The 23,042-nt window shown below is 37.3% G+C and overlaps 3 protein-coding genes and 1 pseudogene across 6 annotated transcripts in view; 2 read left to right on the top strand and 2 right to left on the bottom strand.

The window, feature by feature from the left end:
* LOC101043064 (NXPE family member 2) overlaps positions 1–23,042 on the bottom strand; it is a 125,046-nt gene that overhangs the window by 66,678 nt on the left and 35,326 nt on the right. For 3 of the 4 annotated variants that reach the window (XM_074400627.1, XM_074400628.1, XM_074400629.1), the window contains 2 exons: positions 8,986–9,061; positions 8,279–8,361 (listed from right to left, as the gene is read on the bottom strand). In XM_074400627.1, coding sequence (XP_074256728.1) covers positions 8,279–8,334 — 56 coding nt within the window. In that variant the 5' untranslated portion in view covers positions 8,335–8,361; positions 8,986–9,061. Of the gene's footprint in view, positions 1–8,278; positions 8,362–8,985; positions 9,062–23,042 lie in introns of those variants that run through there. The other variant, XM_074400630.1, reaches the window with a different exon arrangement.
* The window catches only part of LOC101043390 (NXPE family member 1), a 65,428-nt gene continuing 43,651 nt past the window's right edge, over positions 1,266–23,042 (top strand). Inside the window, exons 1-2 of the mRNA XM_074400631.1 lie at positions 1,266–1,451; positions 2,295–2,400. Of these exons, the coding sequence (XP_074256732.1) occupies positions 2,305–2,400 (96 nt within the window). The 5' untranslated portion in view covers positions 1,266–1,451; positions 2,295–2,304. The remainder of the gene's footprint in view (positions 1,452–2,294; positions 2,401–23,042) is intronic.
* On the top strand, positions 2,318–22,567 carry LOC101043712 (NXPE family member 4). The gene is made up of 4 exons (XM_074400632.1): positions 2,318–2,400; positions 9,224–9,285; positions 10,671–10,877; positions 19,592–22,567. The coding sequence occupies exons 2-4, from the start codon at positions 9,246–9,248 to the stop codon at positions 20,125–20,127; spliced, it is 783 nt and encodes a 260-aa protein (XP_074256733.1). The 5' UTR covers positions 2,318–2,400; positions 9,224–9,245; the 3' UTR covers positions 20,128–22,567.
* LOC141584778 (histone deacetylase 1 pseudogene) lies at positions 2,709–8,145 on the bottom strand (annotated as a pseudogene).

Genomic DNA, 23,042 nt, shown 5'->3' with positions numbered 1-23,042 from the left:
GAACCCATGTATACATACAAATGTGTATTTATCCATCAAAAAACTCTGAATGCATCCTGATAATTCTAATTCCAACTGAATAACACAAAGTTAATTTTAATATACCCATTACATTTTCTTGTTTATAATTTCTTTCTCCTAAAATATTTTCTATCTCTGTGTGTGGGGGGTTTTTTTGTTTGTTTGTTTGTTTTGTAGAAAACGTTTGTCCATCCCTGGTTTATATCATTCACATTTCAGATCACTGTTCATATATTTGAATTTAAGGACACATTGGCAGAAGTTTTCTATGTTCCATTTCTTTTTTTTCCTTCTATTGGGCTAATCAAATATTTTTTTATTTCATTTAATCTTCATTGTTGATTTAAAAGAAATATTTAGTGGTTATACTAGGGTTACAATTTTTAAAAAATTAATCAGAGTCTACCTTCAAGTAATATTATCCCACGTCACACATGGGGTAAAGACTTCAAGATAGTTTTTCCAACTTCCTACTTTGTATCCTTTGTGATTTTGTTGTTATACATATACACTATAAACACACAGTATTAGAGGTCAAAAGGATGGGAATATTGGATTCAGCCCTCTTTCAAAGTTCATCAGATGACCTGCACAAATCATTTGAACTTTCTTCAGTGATCTTGGTTCTTTAAGCCAAGTACATCCATTATGCCTACCCCATAAGAAGATTCTAGGGCAGCAGAAATGAACTTATGGAGGGAGCAACAGGGTAAGCAGCTACTCCCTCCTGTGGGCACTGGCACAGCTGTCTGGGTGCCTGCTCTTTCCAGCACTGTTTTGATCAAGAATACAAATCCCAGATGGATTCAAACCCATGACTATAAGCTGTCATTCTGTTAGCCTCAGATGCAATTAATATTATTGTCTTCCCTATGTTATATTTTAGGATTTTTTGGTTCAATTCAGCAAATTGTATTGAAATATACTATGAATGATATAATATGCACTTGAACTGGTCTTGATGAAAAGGCTCAGATGAAAACTAGAAAGTTTGACTTTCCGTTGATGCTTATCTATTTTCAATCATTCAAAATCCTGGCTTCATTTACTATTTTTCTCATCAGTTATTTATCGTAACTTACTAGAATTAGACTCAAAAAGCTTCAGGATTCTGAAATCATATAACTTACTATGCAGAGCACTTCATTTCTCCTTCCTACCTCTGCTTGAACTAGTAACTATAGTTTATGTTTATGATCCAAGCCCCTCCTTAAGGTGGAGCTGATATGCCTGAAACATCTGTCTTAGCTGAAACAAGCAGAAGCTTGTAAATCCATGCTAAAGGTAAACAGACTTCAACTTACATCTGCAATTTATTTTGGTACAAAGGAGAGATATACCAGTATCACACTGGTGGCTTCAGAAGAAATCCTTAACACCTAACTTACCAGATATTTTGTGTGTGGGATTGAACAATCTGTAAACTAAAGGTATGAAAATATTTACAAAATTGGGAAGGCAAGGGAAAAGTGTAAAATTTATTTTGGGGTGCAGAAACATCTAATGCCCATGTATAAACTGGCAATCTGGAGCGAAAGGTGCTTCTAGGGGTGGGTAAATTTTGAGGGATTGAAATTTTTAGAAGGGCAGCATTCAAGCAATCTGATGGTAAAGTTAAAAGATCCATGTTAAAAGAAACTTGGAATTTCAGTGCAAAGACAGATGTTAAGATGAATCATAAAGAAACATTGATAAAGCCTGAAATTTTTTAAAAGTAAGAAGTATGAGCTTTTAAATAATTCTTTTCAAGCTTGAGGGGTGCTAGAAAGCCTGCTAAAATGGAAAAACATATTAACAGATTGGCATTAAAGGAACAGAAAAACGAATTTATATTCAACAGGCACTGTGATGACGTGTTCTCTGTGCCAATATTTGCTGGAATATTTCGTGTCTGCCCTGAAGTTTAAGGGAAGAGAACAGGGAACCTGATAGTTAGGTGACAAACAGTCTGGAGACTTCACCTAGGCATGAGCAAGCTTGCATCCTCCAGGCTCTTAGATGCTCAATTTCTTAGAGTTTACAGTGGGCTCCATGGAATATCTCTTCTGTAGAACGTATAAACTGATAGATAGAAGAGAGCACCTGGGAGATACCAAGTACAACTGGGAGGCTGAAGGCTTACTTCTGGGAGTTACTTATCTGAGGCTAAAAAGTAATCATGAGCCAAAAAAAATTCAAATGTTTCCCATGTTTTCTTGCTTTTCTGTTCTGTTTTGTTGTATGTATTTGTGCTTGTCTCTTGTAGGATCCTAATTGTCTCTTGTCTCTTGTAGGATCCTAATCATGAAAATAAGTACGATAAATTATAAGTTGCTATTGGCACTGTTGTTTATATTAGCCTCCTGGATCACTTTTACAATTTTCTTGAACTCTACAAAGGTAGGAAACGCTTTATTTATGTGGTTTACAAAAGTTTATTTTTACTTGTTACCTCATCTGTTCTAGGAAAGGCTAAACTACAAGACTTATAGATTATAGGAGGAGAGTTTCAATAGCTTAGATACCAAATAACATACCTGATAATCATTAAGCAATATGTGAGAGGATAAGACTGCGTGTGTGTTCACACATAAACATTCTTTCTTTGTCACATATAAATTCATTGCACCTATCTTCTTACAATACATAGCTCATCTTTTTACTTTCTTTAAGGGAATATCTGAAGAACAGAATATCTATATTTTTGGTTTTCTTTTTTTTTAAATTTTTAATATTTGTGGGTATAAAGTAGGTATAGGTATTTATGGGGTACATATTTTGATACAAGCATACAATGCATAGTAATCACATCAAGGTAATTGGGGTATTCATCTCCTCAAAAGTTTATCCTTTCTTTGTGACACAAACAATACAATTATACTCTTTTAACTATTTTTAAATTATGAATTATTAGTGATTGTAGTTACCCTGTTGTACTATCAAATACTAAATTTTATTCATTCTGTCTAATCATATTTTTGTACTCATTAACTAACCCTACTTCCCCTCCATGCCCCCATCATTCTACTCTCTAACTCCATGAGTTCAATTGGTTTAATTAGTAACTTCCACAAGTAAGAACATCTAAAGTCTGTCTTCTGTGCCTGGCTTATTTCACTTAACATCATGACCTCCAGTTCCATCCTTTTTGTTGTACAAATAACAGAATCTTGTTCTTTTTATGACTGAATACTACTCCATTGTGTATGTATACCATATTTTCTTTATGTATTTGTCTGTTGATGGACACTTAGGTTGCTTACAAATCTTGGCTATTGTGAATAGTGCTGCAATAAACATGGGAGGGCAGATAGCTCTTGGATATACTAATTTCCTTTCTCTTGGGTATATACCTAGCAGTAGGATTGCTGGATCATAAGGTAGCTCTACTTTTAGTTTTTTAAGGAATCTCAAAACTGTTTTCCATACTGGTTTTACTGATTACATTCCCATCAACAGTGTGCAAGGGTTCCCTCTTCTCCACATCCTTACTAGCATTTGTTACTACTTGTCATTTACGTAAAAGCCATTTTAACAGGAGTGAGATAATACTACATTTTAGTTTCGATTTGCATTTCTCTGATATCAATGATGTTGAGCCTCTTTTCATATACCTGTTTACCATTTGTATACCTTCTTCTGATAAGTGTCTCTTTACATCTTTTGCCTATTTTTAACTGGATTATTAATTTCATTTTGCTATAGAGTTGGTTGAGTACCTTGTATATTCTGGACAGCAATCCCTTGTCAGAAGGATACTTCGCAAATATTTTCTCCCATTCTGTAGGTTGACTCTTCACTTGATTACTTCCTTTGCTGTGAAGAAGTTTTTAGTTCTATATAATCCCATTTGTCTATCTTTGCTTTTGTTCTCTGTGTATTTGAGGTCTTATTCAAAAATCCTCTGGCTGCATCAGTGCCCTGAACAGTATTCCCTATGTTTTCTTCTAGTATTCTCATACTTTGGGTTGTATATTTCAGTCTTTAATTCGTTTTTAACTGAGTTTTGTATATGGTGAGAGATAAGGGTCTAATTTCATCATTTTGCATATGGTTATTCAGTTTCTCCACCACCATTTATTTTAAATACTTTTCTTCCTCATTGTATGTTTTTAATGACTTTGTCAAAAATCCAGATGGCTGTAAGTATGTGGATTTATTTGGGGGGTCTCTATTCCATTCCATTGGTGTATGTGACTATTTTAATGCCAGTATAACACTGTTTTGTTTACTATAACTTTGTAGTGTATTTTGAAGTCAGGTAATACAATGCCTTCAGCTTTGTTCTTTTTGCTCAGAATTGCTTTAGCTATTCTGGGTCTTCTTTGTTTCCATACAGATTTTAGGATCTTTTTTCTATTTTGAGAAGAATACTATTGGTATTTTGATTGGGTTTGCTTGAATTTGTAGACTGCTTTGTGTAGTCTGAACATTTTAATATTTACTCTTCTAACCCATGAACATGGAATATATTTCTATTGTGTGTGTGTGTGTGTGTGTGTGTGTGTGTGTGTGTCTTCTCCAATTTCTTGCAACAATTTTTATAGTTTTCATTGTAAAGATTTTTCACCTCTTTAGATAAATTTATTCCTAGGGTTTTATTATAGCTACTGTAAATTAAATTGATTTCTTGGTTGTTTTTCAGGTTGTTTGGTATTGGTGTATAGAAATGTTACTGATTTTTATATGTTGATTTTGTATCCTGCAACTTTACTGAGTAAGGTTAAGAGCAGAGATTTAACAGGCAAAAGAAAGAGAAAAGCTCTCTTCTGCAGAGAGAGGAGTCTTGAATGGGTCTTCTGGTCCACAGTGAAGTGCAGGATATTTTATAGATGAGCTTGAGGAGGAAGTGTCTGATTTACATAGGGCAAGAAAGATTGGTCAGACCAGGATGCCACCAGCACACAAAGAACTGGTTAGGACTAAGTGTACCATTTGCATAGCACACAAAGAAGCTGGCTGCCCCAATCTAATCTTTTATTATGCAGATGGTTCTTTACTTGGCCAGCATCATGTTGCCTGCTTTTTTACTGTACATGTGGTGACAAAGAAAAGGGAAGACAGAGCCTCCGTCCTGAACATGCCTGGCCCTCAGGTAGCCCTTTTCTATTGACACAGCTGCCAGCATTCACCCATCCAAGCTTCCAGCTTACGTATCTATGTTTGCTGCTCAATTTTTCAGACTTCTCATTGTTAGAAAATAAATTATTTGGGGGCTCCTTTCTGTTAAAAGGGAAGCCTTGCCAAGGACCCCTTTACCCTCACTGTCTACCTAAATAATTTCTTTCTAGCTCTTGTTTCATTTCCTTTATATATTTAGGTCCTCTAAATGTTGAATTGTATGTATGTTATTTTTTCTTGATGAATTTATCCCTTTATTATTATATAATGACATTCTTTTTCTCTTTTTAGTTTTTGACTTAAAGTCTAATTTATCTGATATAAGTATAGTGACTCCCTGCTCTCTTTCAGTTTCCACTTGCACGGAATATCTTTTTCTGTGACTTCACTTTCCGTCTATGTGTGTCCTTAAAGTTGAAGTGAATCTCTTGTAGACAGGATAGAGTTAGGTCTTGTTTTTTTTATAATCTATTCAACCATTCTATGTCTTTAGGGTAGAGAGTATAGAAATATACCATCTTATTACAGAGTCTTACAAAAATAAAAATAGTATCTCAAAACTCCCCCAATTCTGCAGTTGGTGGATGGCAGGAAACTAGACTGCCATCCTCCACCTGCAGAACTGGAAGAAGACAGACAGCAGGCAATGTGAGTTTTTTGGCTCACTTGAGACCAGTGAGAAGGTATGAGAATGAAACCCATCCAAAAATGGCTGATGTTATCTTAGGAGACTGAAAAGAACAGGGCATCCTTGAAGACCCAGCCACCCCTTCTAGAATGTACAATAAAGGCACATTTCCAAAGCTACTAAGCAGTCACTTGGTATTTCAGGATTTTTTCTTATGCTTGCACAAAAGTATTCCTTTCACCCAGACCTAGCACCCTTTATGCTTCAGAGTTAAGACCTGAAGAGGGACGGGTGGCAAGGTAGCTCCTAGAAGAGTTTACCCAGCACAGATGCCCTGGGCTCAGGATCTTGATTTCTGTCTAGTCCCTGGGGATATCTATATTTGATAAATTTTATATGAATACACAGAGAAACAGAAAACATAAAATCTGAGGGTTTGGGAGGGAAATGTTGGGAACTAGACAGGAAGCCAGAGCTGGAGAGGTTTCCTCAGGCCAGTTTGACCTCCTCCTTGACCTCTTTGACTTCTGGCTTCTCCTCCTTGGTTTTTCTGCTCTTCTGTGATTTCTTTCTTCATCTCTGAATCTCTCTTTTTCATCCTGTTTTAACCTCCTTGTATTTTGTGAAGATGGGAGAGATCTTGAGGCTGCCCTCTCCCTCCTCATCAGAGCTGAAGAACTCTTCCTCAGAGGAAATTTATCTGTCTGAGAAACAGATGGAGATGAGCCTATCAGGGTCTTCTTCAGTCTCATCACCACCCTCTTCAGGGATGGCATCCTCAGGAATCATACACATTTGGACTATAGACAGATGGGGCCGAATTACCAAGTTCTCAAACAGCCGTCGTTTGATCTTCTCAAGTACTCATTAGTGTTCTGGTTAGTCATATTGGAAGGACTGATGTAGGGCTTGAAATATGATCCAAAGTATTCAAAGTAGTCATTGTATGAAGGCTCATTAGGGAATCTCCATATCCAGAGCCACGGCTATTTTTTATTTCCAGAACTGAGCAACATTATAAATGGTGTAAACACCTTCTACCATCATCAGCATAGGCAGGTTGAAGCTCTTAACAAATTCCACACACTTGGCATGCCCTTTGATAGTCAGATTAAAGCAATCTAACTGATCCCTAGACAAGGCATCCGAGCCATGCTGTAAGACCATGACACTAGACAGGAACATCTCTATTACTTTGGACATGACCAGTTTGAAAATGTCCTCAAAGGACTCATCATCAATCCCATCTAGGAGCAGATAGTTAACAGCATAATCTCTGCCTTTGCCAGCCCCAGTATCCCATAGGTCCCCATTTCTTGGGAAGCACTCTCCATATTTATGAAGGGATGCAGTCCTGACCTGGCCTGTAATATAGAAGGCCTCTCCCATGCCATCATCATGGTGAATATCAACGTCAACATGCAGCATCCTCTGGTGATATTTTAGCAGTTCCAGAGTGGTCCCGATTGTATCATTGATATAACAGAAGTCAGATACCTTGAATTTCTTTGTATAGTGCAGGCCCCCAGCCCAATTCACATCAATGTCCATCTACTGCTTATTAAGTTTTACAGCACTTGCCACAGAGCCACCAGTAGACAAATGACAGAATTCAAATATTGGACAGTCCTCACTAATGTTGATTCTCTGCATCTGCTTGCTGTACTCAGACATGTAATCTGGACAGATGAATACAAGAATTTAATGCAGTCATCACTGTGGTACTTGGTCATCTCCTCAGCATTGGCTTTGTGAGGGTGATGGGTTTCCATTTTTCAGTAGAAACCATAGTTGAGCAACAAACTGTGAGTTGTGTAGATTCAGTGAGGCTTTTTTGGGTGGGCCTGTCCATAATAGTAATTTCCAACATCCCTGTCATAGTAGTAACAGACTTTCTGCAACCATCTTGCTCACCTCCTGTCCCTCTGTCCCCCCTGTCAGTCAGTCTCCATTCTATGTATTTTTATTGGATAATTTAAATAAGATTGATAATAGTATGTAAATAAATATTCAAAATCATAATAAGTAAAAATGACTAGGAACAGGTTAATTTCATAGCATTTTATACTTCCTGTCATTTCAGGTTAGGTATGCTCTAAATTTATCCATCTCATGTCACATTTGCTGTCATTTCAGCTTTGGTCTGCTCTAAAGTTATCTAGCTCCTTGCATTACTGGGACAACTCCACAAAATCCTTATTCCCTAGAACACCACTGATACCATTAAAGTCACTGACAGAAACTGAACTGAGAATAAAGGAAATCATGGAGAAACTAGACCAGCAGATCCCACCCAGACCTTTCGACCACATAAAAACCACCAGCAGCGCCGCACACAGCACAACCACCATCCTCAACCCTCGAGACACGTACTGCAGGGGGGACCAGCTGGACATCCTGCTGGAGATGAGGGACCACTTGGGACACAGGAAGCAATATGGCGGGGACTTCCTGAGGGCCAGGATGTCCTCCCCAGCCCTGATGGCAGGTGCTTCAGGAAAGGTGACTGACTTCAACAATGGCACCTACCTGATCAGCTTCACTCTGTTCTGGGAGGGCCAGGTCTCCCTGTCTCTGCTGCTCATACACTCCAGTGAAGCGGTGTCAGCTCTCTGGAGGGCAAGGAACCAAGGTTATGACAGGGTAATCTTCATTGGCCAGTTTGTCAATGGCACCTCCCAGGTCCACTCTGAATGTGGCCTGATCCTAAACACAAGTGCCGAATTGTGCCAGTACATGGACAACAGAGACCAAGAAGGCTTCTACTGCATGAGGCCTCAACACATACCCTGTGCTGCACTCACCCACATGTATTCTAAGAACAAGCAAGTTTCTTATCTTAGCAAACAAGAAAAGAGCCTCTTTGAAAGGTAAAAATAATTACTTCTTGAGATTACCTGTGCAAATATTGTGATTTGGCCTATATACTGATCCAAAGAAAAGTCTTGTGAGTGTATCAACTTTGGGTGTCTTTAGCAAGAGCCTTTTGGGAAGGGATCTGTGAATTCATTTAGAGACAGTGCCCATCCTCTAGTAATCCACAAACTTTTTGAATATTTAATTTTTATCAAAGAGATAAAAAATAAATACAGAATAAAAACTAAAAGAAAATGAGAAAGGCACATGTATAAGTGTGTGTGCACATACATGAGGATTTCCTGAGAGCCAGGATGTCCTCCCCAGCCCTAATGGAAGGTGCTTCAGGAAAGGTGACTGACTTCAACAATGGCACATACCTGGTCAGCTTCACTCTGTTTTTCTGCATCTCAATAAATCCTCTTGCATATTTTCTGAGTAACTGTATCCCATGGCCTAATCGGCAAAGAAATGGAAATTTTACTAAATGACCTGAAATTGAAGGCAGAATAATTGACTTATCTCTAAGAAATAACTGAAGCACTGGATAATCCAGCTTCTGTATGTTTCCTGATTTGAGGCCACCGACAGATTAATTTCCATATTTGTGTTTTTAAGGTCAAATGTGGGTGTAGAGATTATGGAAAAATTCAATACAATTAGTGTCTCCAAATGCAACAGTAAGTATCCATGTGTTTGGTGGGTGGTGTCTAGTTCTAGACCCACTTAAAGGGTTTCTTCTTTCTACTTGACTTTTTCACTGTTTCAGTCTTATGATAGTCTGTTCATCTGGTTTATCTAAGGTTGGCCAAGATACCAGTTATCAAGGTGAGTGAATAATTGAATCACTGGGATATCATAAGCCTATTTTAGTAACTGTAACTCTCATCATGAGTCTATTTGTCAGACAATGAATTACCTGCCCATTTTATACAACTTTTAAACGTTAACTCTTTTCCAATTCTATACTCAGTTCTTTACCTCCGCACAACATCCCTTTTCATACCACTGCCATCACCTCTTCCCACATCACCACTAGCCTATCACCATCTAGAGGTTTCCAACCTGCCATCTGGGTGTCAATTTATTTTAATCCCTCCCTCTTGATCTTTGCCACCTTTCAAACAATCGTTAGCATGCAAAATAGAACTTCCACACTTATATTTACTAGCTTCTTTCCAATTTCTTTGAACCCAAATAGCCTAGGAAATTCCTATCTAAGATGATTCAAGGCAAGAGCTTTTAAGTCTCTGCAAGTTCAGCATTAAAACTAATCACAAAAAAAAGGAAAACCTTGCTAATCACTAGTAAACCTGTCTATACTGAAGTGTAAATATGTACCTAGATATAGAAATGTTATTTTTCACCACACATACAAGAGTACACTCATCCTAGTTGTTAAAATATTAAACTACTTCTTTCAGTTTAATGGTAATCACTGCCCCAAACGTACCATGGGCTCCTCATCATCTTGGCTACCTCAGCCCTTGGATTCCCAGACTCTTCTAAGCCAATTACTAAGGGGTTAATCCATGGCCTATCTTGGACCTCCAAGACACTCTCCAGCCTATAGTCATATTCATTTGGATTGGCCAGTTCCCAAGCCAAACTAGTTAAATATTTTTTATATCATCTTTATTTAACTCAAAGGATTTTTATTTTGATGGTAGCATTTAAGACACTTACATTGTGACAAACTTAGGGGTAAAGTAAGCTAAAATGATAGGATAATTGAGCTTCCATTCTATGCAAGAATTGATGACTTTATTTTCAGAGAAAGGCTGGAAAATACTTAAATTTTCCCCCAGAAAACCATTTTTTTCCTTGGAGGAAACATATACTCTTACAGTGAACACTAATGAACATTATTTAGGAAATTCACATCAGAGAAAAATTTTTATGAAAAAACAACTGTTCTGTTAAGAGAGTACTTCAATAAGACTTTTTCCACCACTACTACCACTGTTACTCTCTCTTAGGCTACTTAGAGGATAGAAGGCTCTTAACAAATACTGGTGGGTAATTTGATGTTTTGGAAGATCCTTTCTCACTGATTCTTTGGCAGAAGAAACAGTTGCAATGAAAGAGAAATGCAAGCTTGGAATGGCAGCCACAATCCCCAGTGGGTATGTCTGGAGAAACACATGGAATCCTGTCTCCTGTAGATTGGCTAGAGTTGAGATGAAGGAATGCCTGAGAGGAAAATTCATACATCTAATGGGAGATTCAACGATCCGCCAGTGGATGGAATACTTCAAAGCCAGTATCAACAGTATGCCTCAGTCTAAGCTATAATTCTTACCCCTTTAAGAAGTTTCCTTTCCATTTCAAAGGAGAGAAGGGAATATGGGAAATGCTTCTTTTTTGCATATTTCTCAATCACAACACACCAAATTTTTTCACAAGGCATTGTTATCTTTCCTTTAAAAGAAATACAGATATCTAACTGAAAAGAAACCAGTATATAAAAAGATTTATTATATCCCTACCTCTGCAGAATTCGTACTTCAATATGTAACCCAGTATGCTCAGAAAACTATTGATGGAGCCAAAGATAACTTGAGATATTAAATTGTCCAGCTTCTAGAATCAGCAAAATGATTAAGGGTGTGATTCTAGAACCAGACAGCCTGGGTTCAAAACCTGACTTCTCTACCTCCTGTCTGGGTAAATATGAACAAGTTATATAACCATTCCATTCCTCAATTTTCTCATCTGTCTACTGAAAAGAGTTTCTATCTGGTAAAATGAGGTAATGCATGCAATGCATTTAGAATATTGTTTCTTACAAGTTAATTCTATTTGATGTAAGGTATCTTTACTGTCATCATTATCTAAGAGAATAGATGTCAGAATTGAGTTAGACTTTGCATTAAGTAGACACAAGTAAAGCATGGGCTTGAGGTCTAACCGATCTAGTCTGTGCTACTTAGAAACAATGACTTTGGGCATGTTATTATTTTCCTGCCTGGTGTTCCTCATCAATCGACCAGGAATAATAATAATGATATAGTTTGACTGATTGTCCCCTCCAAATCTCATGTTGAAACATGATCTCCAAGATTGGATGTGGGACGTAGTGGGAAGTGTTTGGGTCATGGAGGTGGATCTCTCATGAATGGCTTGGTACCACTCACCCTTGCTGCCATGGTAATAAGTGAGTTCTCACTCTATCAGTTCATGTGAGAACTCGTTGTTCAAAAGAGTTTGGCATCTTTCTTGCTCCCTCTCTTACTATGTGACATACTGGCTCCCCTTGCCTTCTGCCATGACTAAAAGCTTCCTGCCCTCACCAGATGCTGAACAGATGCTGATGCCACACTTGTACATCCTGAAGAAACATCAGCCAAATAAGGCTCTTTTCCTTATAAATTATCCAGCTTCAGGTATTCCTTTATAGCAATGCAGACAGACTAATCTGAGTATTACCTGGTGTTTGTATAGAAAATTAAATGAAGTAATGGATATAAAGTATTTAACACATTGCAAGGCATAGTGGCATATAGAAAGTGCCCCAAAAAACAACAGCCATTGCAATTATTATCACTAGTTAATTTAAGGGTTACGGCTAGAATCCAGTTGCTAAAATCCTAGCCCAGTTACTCTATTTACTAAACCAAGAGTGTACCAGTAATAACTCAGAATTTGCTAGTAGACCTTAGCAATCTCACCTACAAAACCATTGCCTGTCCCTCTATGTCCCCAGAGCCTGGCTCTCATCACTGAAAGCAAAGGCAGTAGCTGTGGCTCCATCTTGGCCTTCCTAAAATGAAGCCACTGATGGTTTCAAACTTAGAAGGAAAATTGAGCCAATAAAAGTGGGAAAATTGGTAGGGCCTTAGTTCTAAGTTATAAGAAAAATTCTCAACAGAAGGGAGAACTTTAAATTGTGACCTCTAGTAAATGATTCAACTCCTAGGGAAACCTCAATTACCTCTTCTACAAAATTCAGGGTCTAGTGATAGCCTTTAGCATCACATTCCATAACGGTGATTCTCTTAGGTCATATAAAGGACTGAGTTACGGAGTTACCTACCCTCTTCAACTGATCTTTTAATTTGTCATAGGAAAACATCTGTTATACACTATGTTAAAAGTTAAATTTTGGCCAGGCATGGTGGCTCAAGCCTGTAATCCCAGCACTTTGGGAGGCTGAGGCGGGTGAATCACGAGGTCAAGAGATCGAGACCATCCTGGTCAACTTGGTGGAACCCCGTCTATACTAAAAATACAAAAAATTAGCTGGGCATGGTGGCGCGTGCCTGTAATCCCGGATACTCAGGAGGCTGAGGCAGGAGAATTGCTTGAATCCAGGAGGTGGAGGTTGTGGTGAGCCGAGATCGTGCCATTGCACTCCAGCCTGGGTAACAAGGGTGAAACTCCGTCTCAAAAAAAAACCAATAAAAGTTAAATTCTATGGCCAGAGTGTGATTTGGAAAAGAAAACTGAAGTAAGTTGTCCAAGGCAGAGTGAAGAAAATAACTCTGCCATTTTCCTCCAACCCACCTTACAGCATCTCTGTTTTCCAGCCTCACTGGGTTAAGCCTTCAAATGTAGTCCTTTCCTTGTAAGACAATCCTATGTTACAAAGCATCAATAGTTCTTCTCTACACATTTTCCTCAAAAGTTCTAACTACAGAGCAGCCCTGATGCTTTGATAAAAATCTAATTAATATAATGAAAGTGGAAGAACTTCATTTTATTTTATTCATGTGTCAATTAAAGGTACATGAGAGGAACTTTGAGGTGAATGGATAGGTCAGTCCATATAAATGCTTTGTATATTGTAAAGGGCTCCACAAATGACGAGTAATACTTATTCTTATAGATAAGGCACTTAATATTATTCCATGCATACGTGAAGGAAACACAGAAGTTCAGAACATAATTTCAGTCTTGAGGGAATTTAAAGAGTATCTGGGGAAATAGGTTTACTTGCTTTTTTTTTTTTATGTAAAGACCATCAATGAGTACCTTTCTCTATCCTCAAATGAGCTTAGTTTACAATCAACAAAATGTAGAAAAATAATACCTACAAAACTGACCACATAATCCTCCAAGGAAGTTACCTCACTACCTTTCCAACCCCAGTCCATTAGATTCCACATGGTTCTATAAGATGACATGCACGTAATCTCTCATATTTGCACAACACTTTTTTAATTTTTAATTTTTTTTATTTCAATAGGTTTTTGGGGAACAGGTGGTATTTGGTTACATAAATAAGTTCTTTAGTGATGATTTCTGAGATTTTGATGCACCCATCACTCGAACAGTGTACACTGTGCCCAATGTAGTCTTTTATCCCTCTCCAACCCTGACCCTTTCCTCTGAGTCCCCAAAGTCCAATGTATCATTCTTAGGACTTTTCATCCTTATAGCTTAGTTCCCGCATAGGAGTGAGAACATACAATGTTTGGTTTTCCATTCCTGAGTTACTCCACTTAGAATAATAGCCTTTCATTTCATCCAGGTTGCGGCAAATGCCATTAATTCATTCCTTTTCATGGCTGAGTAGTATTCTATAGCATATATACACCACATTTTCTTTATCCTCCAATGATTGATGAGCATGTGGCTGGTTCTATATTTTTGCAACTGCAAATTATGCTGCCATAAACATGTGTGTACAAGTATCCTTTTATTATAATGACTTCTTTTTCCCTGGGTAGATACAAAGAAGTGAGATTGCTGAATCAAATGGTAGATCTACTTTTAGTTCTTTAAGGAATCTCCACTGTTTTTCATAGTGGTTGTACTAGTTTACATTCCCACCAAGAGTGTAAAAGTGCTCCCTTTTCACCACATCCACACCAACATCTATTGATTTTTTAAAATCTGGTCTTTTTTTCTTAATATGGAATGAGGTGGTATCACATTGTGGTTTGATTTGCATTTCCCTGATAATTAGTGATGCTGAGCATTTTTCCAAATGTTTGTTAACCAACTGTATATCATTTTTTGAGAATTGTCTATTCATGTCCTTAGCCCACTTTTGATGGGATTGTTTTTTCCTTGCTGACTTCTTTGAGTTCTTTGTGGATTCTTGATACTAGTCCTTTGTTGGATGTACAGATTGTGAAGATTTTCTACCATTCTATAAGTTGTCTGTTACTCAGCTGATTATATGTTTAGCTATGCAGAAGCTTTTTAGTTTAATTAAGTCCCATTTATTTATATTTGCTTTTGTTGCATTTGCTTTTGGGTTCTTGGTCATAATGTTTTTGCCTAGGCCGATGTCTAGAAGGGTTTTTTCTGATGTTATCTACTAGAATCCTTATGGCTTCAGGTCTTGGAATAAGTCTTTGGTCCATCTGGAGTTGATTTTTGTATAAGGTAAGAGATGAGGATCCACTTTCATTCTTCCACATGTGGCTTGCCAATTACCCCAGCACCATTTGTTGAATAGGGTGTCCTTTCCCCACTTTATGTTTTTGTTTGCTTTGCCAAAGATCAGTTGGCTGTTAAGTATTGGGCTTTATTTCTGGGTTCTCTATCCTGTTCCATTGGTCTATGTGCCTATTTTTATAACAGTAACATGCACTTTGATGACTATGGCCTTATAGTATAGTTTGAAGTCAGGTAATGTGATGCCTCCAGATTCGTTCTTTTTGCTTTCTTGCTTTGTCTATGTGGAGTCTTTTTTGGTTTCATATGCATTTTAGGATAGTTTCTTCTAGTTCTGTGAAGAATGATGGTGGTATTTTGATGAAAATTGTATTGAATTTTCAGACTGCTTTTGACAGTATGAACATTTTCACAATATTGATTCTATCCATCCATGAGCATGTGATGTGTTTCCATTTATTTGTGTCATCTATAATTTCTTTCAGCAGTGTTTTGTAGTTTTCCTTAGAGAGGTCTTTCATGTCCTTGGCTAGGTATATTCCTAAGTTGTTTTTTTTGTTTTTGTTTTTGTTTTGTTTTGTTTGCAGCTACTGTGAAAGGAATTGAGTTCTTGATTGATTCTTAGCTTGGTTGCTGTTTGGTGTATAGCAGAGCTATTGATTTGTGTATATTAATATTGTATCCTAAATCTGCTGAATTCATTTACCAGTAGTAGGAGCTTTTTGGACAAGTCTTTAGGGTTTTCTAGGTATACTGTCATATCATCAGCAAACAGCAACAGTTTGACTTCCTATTTAGTGATTCAAATGCCCTTTATTTCTTTCTTTTGTGCAAATGCTCTAGCTAGGACTTCCAGTACTATGTTGAAGAGAAGTGGTGAAAATGGGCATCCTTGTCTTGTTCCACTTCCCAGAGGGAATGCTTTAAACTATTCCCCATCCAGTCTTATGTTGGCTGGGGGTTTGTTGTAGATGGCTTTTATTGCCTTAAGGTATGTTCATTCTATGCTGATTTTGCTGAGGGTTTTAATCATAATGGATGCTGGATTTTCTCAAATGCTTTTTCTGTGTCGATTGAGATGATCATGTGATTTTCATTTTTAATTCTATTTATGTGGTATATCACATTGATTGACCAATGTATGTTAAACCATCCCTGCATCCCTGGTATGAAACCCACTTGAATATGGTAGATTATCTTTTTGATATGCTGTTGGATTTGGTTAGCTAGTATTTTGTTGAGGATTTTAGCATCTGTGTTCATCAGGGATACTGGTCTGTAGTTTTCTCTTTTTGTTGTGTCTTTCCCTGGTTTTGGTACTAGGATGATACTGGCTCTATAGAATGATTTAGGGAGGATTCCTTCTTTCTCTATCTTTTGGAACAGTGTCCATAGGATTTATATCAATTCTTCTTTGAATATCTGACAGAAATCAGCTGTGAATCTATCCTGAACTTTTTTGTGTTGACAATTTATTTATTACCATTTCTGTCTCACTGCTTGTTATTGGTCTGTTCAGAGATTCTATATAAATCTGGTTTAATCTAGGAGGGTTGTATATTTCCAGGAATGTATCTGTCTCTTCTAGGTTTTCTAGTTTATGTGTGTAAAAGTGTTGATAGTAGCCTTCAATAATCTTTTGTATTTCTGTGGTATCAGTTGTGATACCTCCTGTTTCATTCCTAATTGAGCTTATTTGGTTCTTCTCTCTTCTTTTCTTGGTTAATCTCGCTAATGGCCTATCAATTTTATTTATCTTTTCAAATAACCAGCTTTTTGTTTCATTTACTTTTGAATTTTGTTTTAGTTTCATTTAGTTCTGCTGTGATCTTCATTATTTCTTTTCTTCTGATGGGGTTGGGTTTGGACTACTCTTGTTTCTCCAGATCCATGAGGTATGACCTTGGATTATCTATTTGTGATTTCTCAGACTTTTTGATGTAGGCATTTAAGGCTATGATCTTTCCTCTGAGCATCACTTTTGCTGTATACCAGAGGTTTTGATAGCTTGTATCACTATTATTGTTTAGTTTAAAAATTTTTTAAATTTCCATCTTGATTTCATTGTTGACCCAATGATCACTCAGGGGTAGGTTATTAATTTCCATGTATTTGCATGGTTTTGAGGGTTCTTTTTGGAGTTGATTTCCAATTTTAATCCATTGTGGTCTCAGGGATATAATTTCAATTTTCTTAAATTTACTGTGACTTGTTTTGTGGCGTGTCATATGGTCTATCTTGGAGAATCTTCCATGTGCTCATGAATAGAATGTATATTCTTCAGTTGCTGGGTAGAATGTTCTGTAAATATCTGTTAAGTCCATTGTTGTAGGGTATAGTTTAAGTCCATTGTTTCTTTGTTGACTTTCTGTCTTGATGACCTGTGTAGTGCTGTCAGTGGAGTGTTAAACCTCCCCACTATTATTGTGTTGTCATCTCTCTCATTTCTTTGGTCTATTAGTAATTATTTTGTAAATTTGAAAGCTCCAGTGTTAGATGTATATATATTTAGAATTGTGGTATTTTCTTGTTTAATTAATTATTTTATCATTATACAATGACCCTCTTTGTCTTTTTAAACTGCTGTTGCTTTAAGGTTTGTTTTGTCTGATATAAGAATAGCTGCTCCTGCTTGCTTTTGGTGTCTATTTGCATGAAATATCTTTTTCCACCACTTTACCTTAAATTTATGTGAGTCCTTATATATTATTAACAGGTGACTCTCTTGAAGACAGCAGAAACTTGGTTGGTAAATTCTTACCCATTCTTCCATTTTGTAAGTTTTGAGTGGAATATTGAGGCCAGCTACATTCAGTGTTAGTGTTGAGATATAAGATACTATTCTATTCATTGTGCTACATGTTGCCTGAATATCTTTTTTTTTTTTATTTTGTTACTATATATAAGTCCTGTGAGATTTATGCTTTAAGGAGGTTCTATTTTGGTGTATTTGGATAATTTGTTTCCAGATTTAGAGCCCCTTTTAGCAGTCATTGTAGTGCTGGCTGGTAGTGGCAAATTCTCTCAGGATTTGTCTGGAAAAGGCTATCTTTCCTTCATTCATGAAGCTTAGTTTCACTGGATACAAAATTCTTGGCTGATAATTGCTTTAAGAAGGCTAAAAATAGAACCCCAATCCCTTCTGATTTCTGCTGGGAAATCAGCTGTTAATCTGATAGGTTTTCTTTTATAGGCTACCTGATGCCTTTGCCTCACAGCTCTTAAGATTTTTCCCTTCATCTTGACTTTATTTATTATTTTTTTTATTGTGCTTTAGGTACTGGGGTACATGTGCAGATCATTCAGGATTGTTGCATAGGTACACACATGGCAGTGTGGTTTGCTGCCTCCATCCCCCAATCACCTACATCTAGCATTTCTCCCCATGTTATCCCTCCCTGACCTCCCCACTCCCACCCCCGCTGTCCCTCCCTTGGCCCCATGTTGACTTTAGATAACGTGATGATTATGATCATGTGCCTAGGCAATAATCTTTATGTGATTAATGATCTTTATGTGATTAATTTCCTAGGTGTTCTTTGAGCTCCTTGTATTTGGATGTCTAGATCTCTAGCAAAACCAGGGAAGTTTTCCTTGATTAGTCCCTCAACTATGTTTTCCAGACTTTTATATTTCTCTTCTTCTTTGGGAATACCAATTATTCTTAAGTTTGGGCATTTAGCATAATGCCCAAACTTCTTGGTGGCTTTGTTCATTTTTAACTTTTTTTTGTCTTTGATGGATTGGGTTAATTCAAAACTTTGTCTTCTAACTCCAAGGTTCTTTATTCTGCTTGTTCAATTCTATTGCTGAGACTTATTAGTGCATTTTGCATTTCTTTAAGAATGTCCTTGATTTCCAAATGCTGTGATTGGAAATAAAAAATGTTGTTTTTTATTTATCCTATCTATTTCACTGAAGAATTTTGCTTTCATATTCTATATAATGTTTTAAATTTCTTTAAGTTAGACATTACCTTTCTCTGGTGCCTCCTTGATTAACTTAATAATCGGCCTTCTACATTCTTTTTCTGACAATTCAGAGATTTCTTCTTGGTTTGGATCCATTCCTGGTGAGCTTGTATGCTCTTTTGCAGGAGTTCAAGAATCTTGTTTTGTCATATTACCAGAATTGGTTTTGGGTTTCTTCTCATTTGGGTAGACTATGTCAGAGGGAAGATCTAAGATTCAAGGGCTGCTGTTCAGATTCTTTTGACCTACAGGGTGCTGGCTTGATGTGGTTTAATCCCCCTTCCCCTAGGACTGTGGTTTCCTTAGAGCTGACCTGTAGTGATTGTTTTTGCTCTTCTGTGTCGAGCTACCCTGTGGAGCTACTGGGCTCTGGGTTGGTACTGGAGAATGTCTGCAAAGAATCCTGCGATGTGACCCACTTTCAGGTCTTGCAGCCATGGAAGCTGCAAGGAGTTGTGCCTGGTATCCACCATCTTAATCCAAGAAGATACATAACAGTTTTGACTGTTCAAATAATTTTCAAAAGCATCCCCTCATCTAAACCTATAATAAATTAGACATGATTTGCTTACTTGATTTTACCAATCAAATCTCCTCTACCTTTATAACTACTCAATCTCTATAACTTTATCCTCCTTTTATTTTGGGACTGCCTATTTGTTATCAGCGCTGAAGTCAGTGGATCTGCATGAATCTGGAAAATTGCGACACCAACTTGCTGTGGATTTGGATAGGAATATCAACATTCAGTGGCAAAAACACTGTTATCCCTTGATAGGATCAATGACCTATTCAGTCAAAGAGATTGAGTATCTCACCCGAGCCATTGACAGAACTGGAGGAGAAAAAAATACTATCGTTGTTATTTCTCTGGGCCAGCATTTCAGACCCTTTCCCATTGATGTTTTTATCCGAAGGGCCCTCAATGTCCACAAAGCCGTTCAGCATCTCCTTCTGAGAAGCCCAGACACTCTGGTTATCATCAAAACAGAAAACATCAGGGAGATGTACAATGATGCAGAAAGATTTAGTGACTTTCATGGTTACATTCAATATCTCACCATAAAGGACATTTTCCAGGATCTCAGTGTGAGTATCGTTGATGCCTGGGACATAACAATTGCATATGGCACAAATAATGTACACCCACCTCAACATGTAGTCAGAAATCAGATTAATATATTGTTAAACTATATTTGTTAAATAACACAAAAGTCTGAAATTCATTCACTTAAGTTAAAAAAAAAAAATGTATTAACTATCTACTAGTAGGCCAGACGCTGCGCTTGGCTCTGAATTCCCAACTAGCATGAGCAGAGAATCTACCCTGTGGCTGATCCCTAAGCCAGCAATTCAGCTAAATGAGGTATGTCTAATCTCAGCTTCCACTGAAAAGTAAAACTAAAAATACTTATGAAAACAGCCTACTCTTCTCGATCAGAGCCATGCAATTCTTCACCGGTGGGAAGTCCAGACACCTATGGGTAAAAGTTCTCTCTGATGTATAAAAATTCAGAGTGATAAAGTAATTTTAAAATAAATATTTGGAGAAAGCAGTCCTGTTTGTTTATTTCTACCACTAAACACAAGCTCTAGATGAATTTCCAGGTCAGAAGAGAAGTCTCATGAGGCAATTCTCCAGTAGTCATAGAGAGAATTCTAGGCAAGGACCCTTGAGTCCCGAAAATCTCTAAATTTTTTCCTCTCTGTAGGAACTCCCAATACTAGACTCTAACCTGATTCTATAGTATTTATCATCTGGTTTTTTAGGACAGGTAAAAGCACGGGACACCAGAATTCAGGAAGTTTGTCTTTAGTCTTGTTGCTGTTGATCATTTTAAGACTTTAGAGGATTAGATGCAGTGGCTCACACCTGTAATCCTAGCACTTTGGAAGCTGAGATGGAAGAGTCACTTGAGTTAAGGAGTTTTAGGCTGCAGTGACACACCACTACACTACAGCCAGAGTGACAGCACAAGACTCAGACTCAATGGCACAAGACCCAGCCTCAAAAAACAACAAAAAAGACTGGATAAGTAACTTCAGCTCTCTGGGCATCAGGTGGTACTTTGGGCACCTTGAGGGGTGGGAGAGGTGCCCCACATGGGCATAGTACCAGTTCCAATACCACTGCTTCAGCCAGAAAGAGTATCAGTCTCTCTTACCTGTATATACATGGAATCCTGGGTGAGCTTTTTGTTTGAAAAAATTTCACATGCTTAAAACATGTTTGAGGGCCACTATTGTCTGAAAGCTATTATGTAGATAATCAATAACAATGGTTCCTATAATCTACACATGTTGGTTAACATTTTAATCACTCTCATTTGGTTTTTAATAGGCCTTCCCAAAGGGCAGCATGATTATTATAAAGCGGTTTGGTACCATGTTCTTCCTTAATTTTGTACTCTTCATCATGCTGCAGACACCACTGGGCCCCTGACCCAATAGTAAGAATGGCAAGAATAGTTGCATCTGGAAAAAACAATTACAATAGGGCACCTGAAATCTGTTTACCCAGTTTTGGCAGGGGCAGGAGATAATACATTTTCTATTTATTTGCCAATAATCACAGTTCACAGTTCAATGGCCCATATACACCCAGATGGTCAAAATTATTTGTTTAAATCCCTACCATGTGCCAGGAACTGTTCTAGTCTTTAGGTATACGGTCATCAAAAAGACAAATTAAATCTCTACCATTGAAGATATTATATTCTAATAAAGGAAAAAGATAATAAACAAAAAACAGTTATAAAATAATTCCATAATTCATGATAAAGTCATATGAACAAAGCATATCACATTAGCGATAGGGTAACGGCATGATGGTGATGAAGGTGACTAGTTATTTAGAGAAGCATCTTGGAAGAGAAGCATTGCAAGCAAGATAAAAAGGAGGCAGCCATGAGACAAAATGGAGAAAAAGGCCTGAGAAGTTAGAGAGACAAGCAGGAGCTAGATCTTATAACCTATGGCAAGGAGTTTAAATTTTATTCTAATTACAGTGGGTGGGTAGTTGAGGGAGGAAGGAAGCGGAGAGGGAAAGTAAGAGAGAGGGAATGAAAGAGAACAAGAGAGTGAAGAAGAGAGAGGGAAATTAAGGGAGTGAAGAGCAGTACCTTAACTCAAGCATCACCATGGACTACTATAGATGCCAAGGTAAGAATGAACAAGAGTTGTGAAGCTCCAGGAATGGGGGAACAGCACCTGCTTTCTTTTATTAATAGAGTGACTCTCCACTACTCCTTTCTACTTGAGGTAAGGATGGATAAAGGGCTTTGAAGATCTTGCTAAAGGGGAAGATTTTTTAAAGAGAACACAGAGCACTATAATTTTAGCACAGAAACTAAAATTTGAATGTGACCCAGAGATTGTTTTTTAAGCAAAGAAAAAAACAGACATATGTTTGTAATATGTGAACTCTAAGAGGGAATGTAAGCTCAAATAGAAAGATACATTCAGAATGATAATTTTCAGAAGTTGGCACTTTCTAGGGACAATCCATGAAGGCTTAATGGTTCTTCTGAAAACCAAATCAATATACACATAGAGTTAGCTGTTACCATGTTTCTGTGATGTTTCATATGCTCATTTCCATCTGAGATGATTGGCCAGTATATCTATATCTATATCTATATCTATATCTATATCTATATCTATATCTGCATATGGCAAGTGAAAGTTGTTCTTCCGACAGAAGAAAAAAGTAAAAATGATTGACATGTGACATATAGCCCTTGGAGTTGAGTAAATTCTTAAACATTTTGGATAAATACTCCATGAAGAAAAAAATTGTAAAAATTTCCAAGGGAAACTACTATCAAGAGGCAAGCATATTAAAGAATATACTGAAAAGAAACTGACAAGGTGAGGTATTTTTTTCAAGAGAAGATATTTTCCAAAATAAATAGACAAATAAATGGCATATTCTAAGTACCAGTTTGTGCTGAATTCTTACAGTTATAATCTTTCTCATTGTAACTAACAGTCTGGGTCCAATGAAGAGGTAGAAACCACCCAGTGAGCTTCACAGGGGAAGTTTGCTATAAAGAATTATTAAACTCTGATAAGTGAGTGACTCTAAGTCAAAGGAATCTCTATGCCTAAGGCTGAGG

Source organism: Saimiri boliviensis, chromosome 6, assembly GCF_048565385.1.
Source record: "Saimiri boliviensis isolate mSaiBol1 chromosome 6, mSaiBol1.pri, whole genome shotgun sequence".
Taxonomy (NCBI): domain Eukaryota; kingdom Metazoa; phylum Chordata; class Mammalia; order Primates; family Cebidae; genus Saimiri; species Saimiri boliviensis.
This window is presented reverse-complemented; position numbering and strand designations above follow the sequence as displayed.

What these genes read in the sequence shown, in the direction of transcription:
- LOC101043712 (XM_074400632.1), top strand. Translation starts at nt 9,246, where the DNA reads ATGGAAAAATTCAATACAATTAGTGTCTCCAAATGCAACA. An exon ending in TAGTGTCTCCAAATGCAACA is followed by an intron (nt 9,286 to 10,670) that starts GTAAGTATCCAT and finishes ATTCTTTGGCAG; the next exon opens with AAGAAACAGTTGCAATGAAA. An exon ending in CTTCAAAGCCAGTATCAACA is followed by an intron (nt 10,878 to 19,591) that starts GTATGCCTCAGT and finishes ATTTGTTATCAG; the next exon opens with CGCTGAAGTCAGTGGATCTG.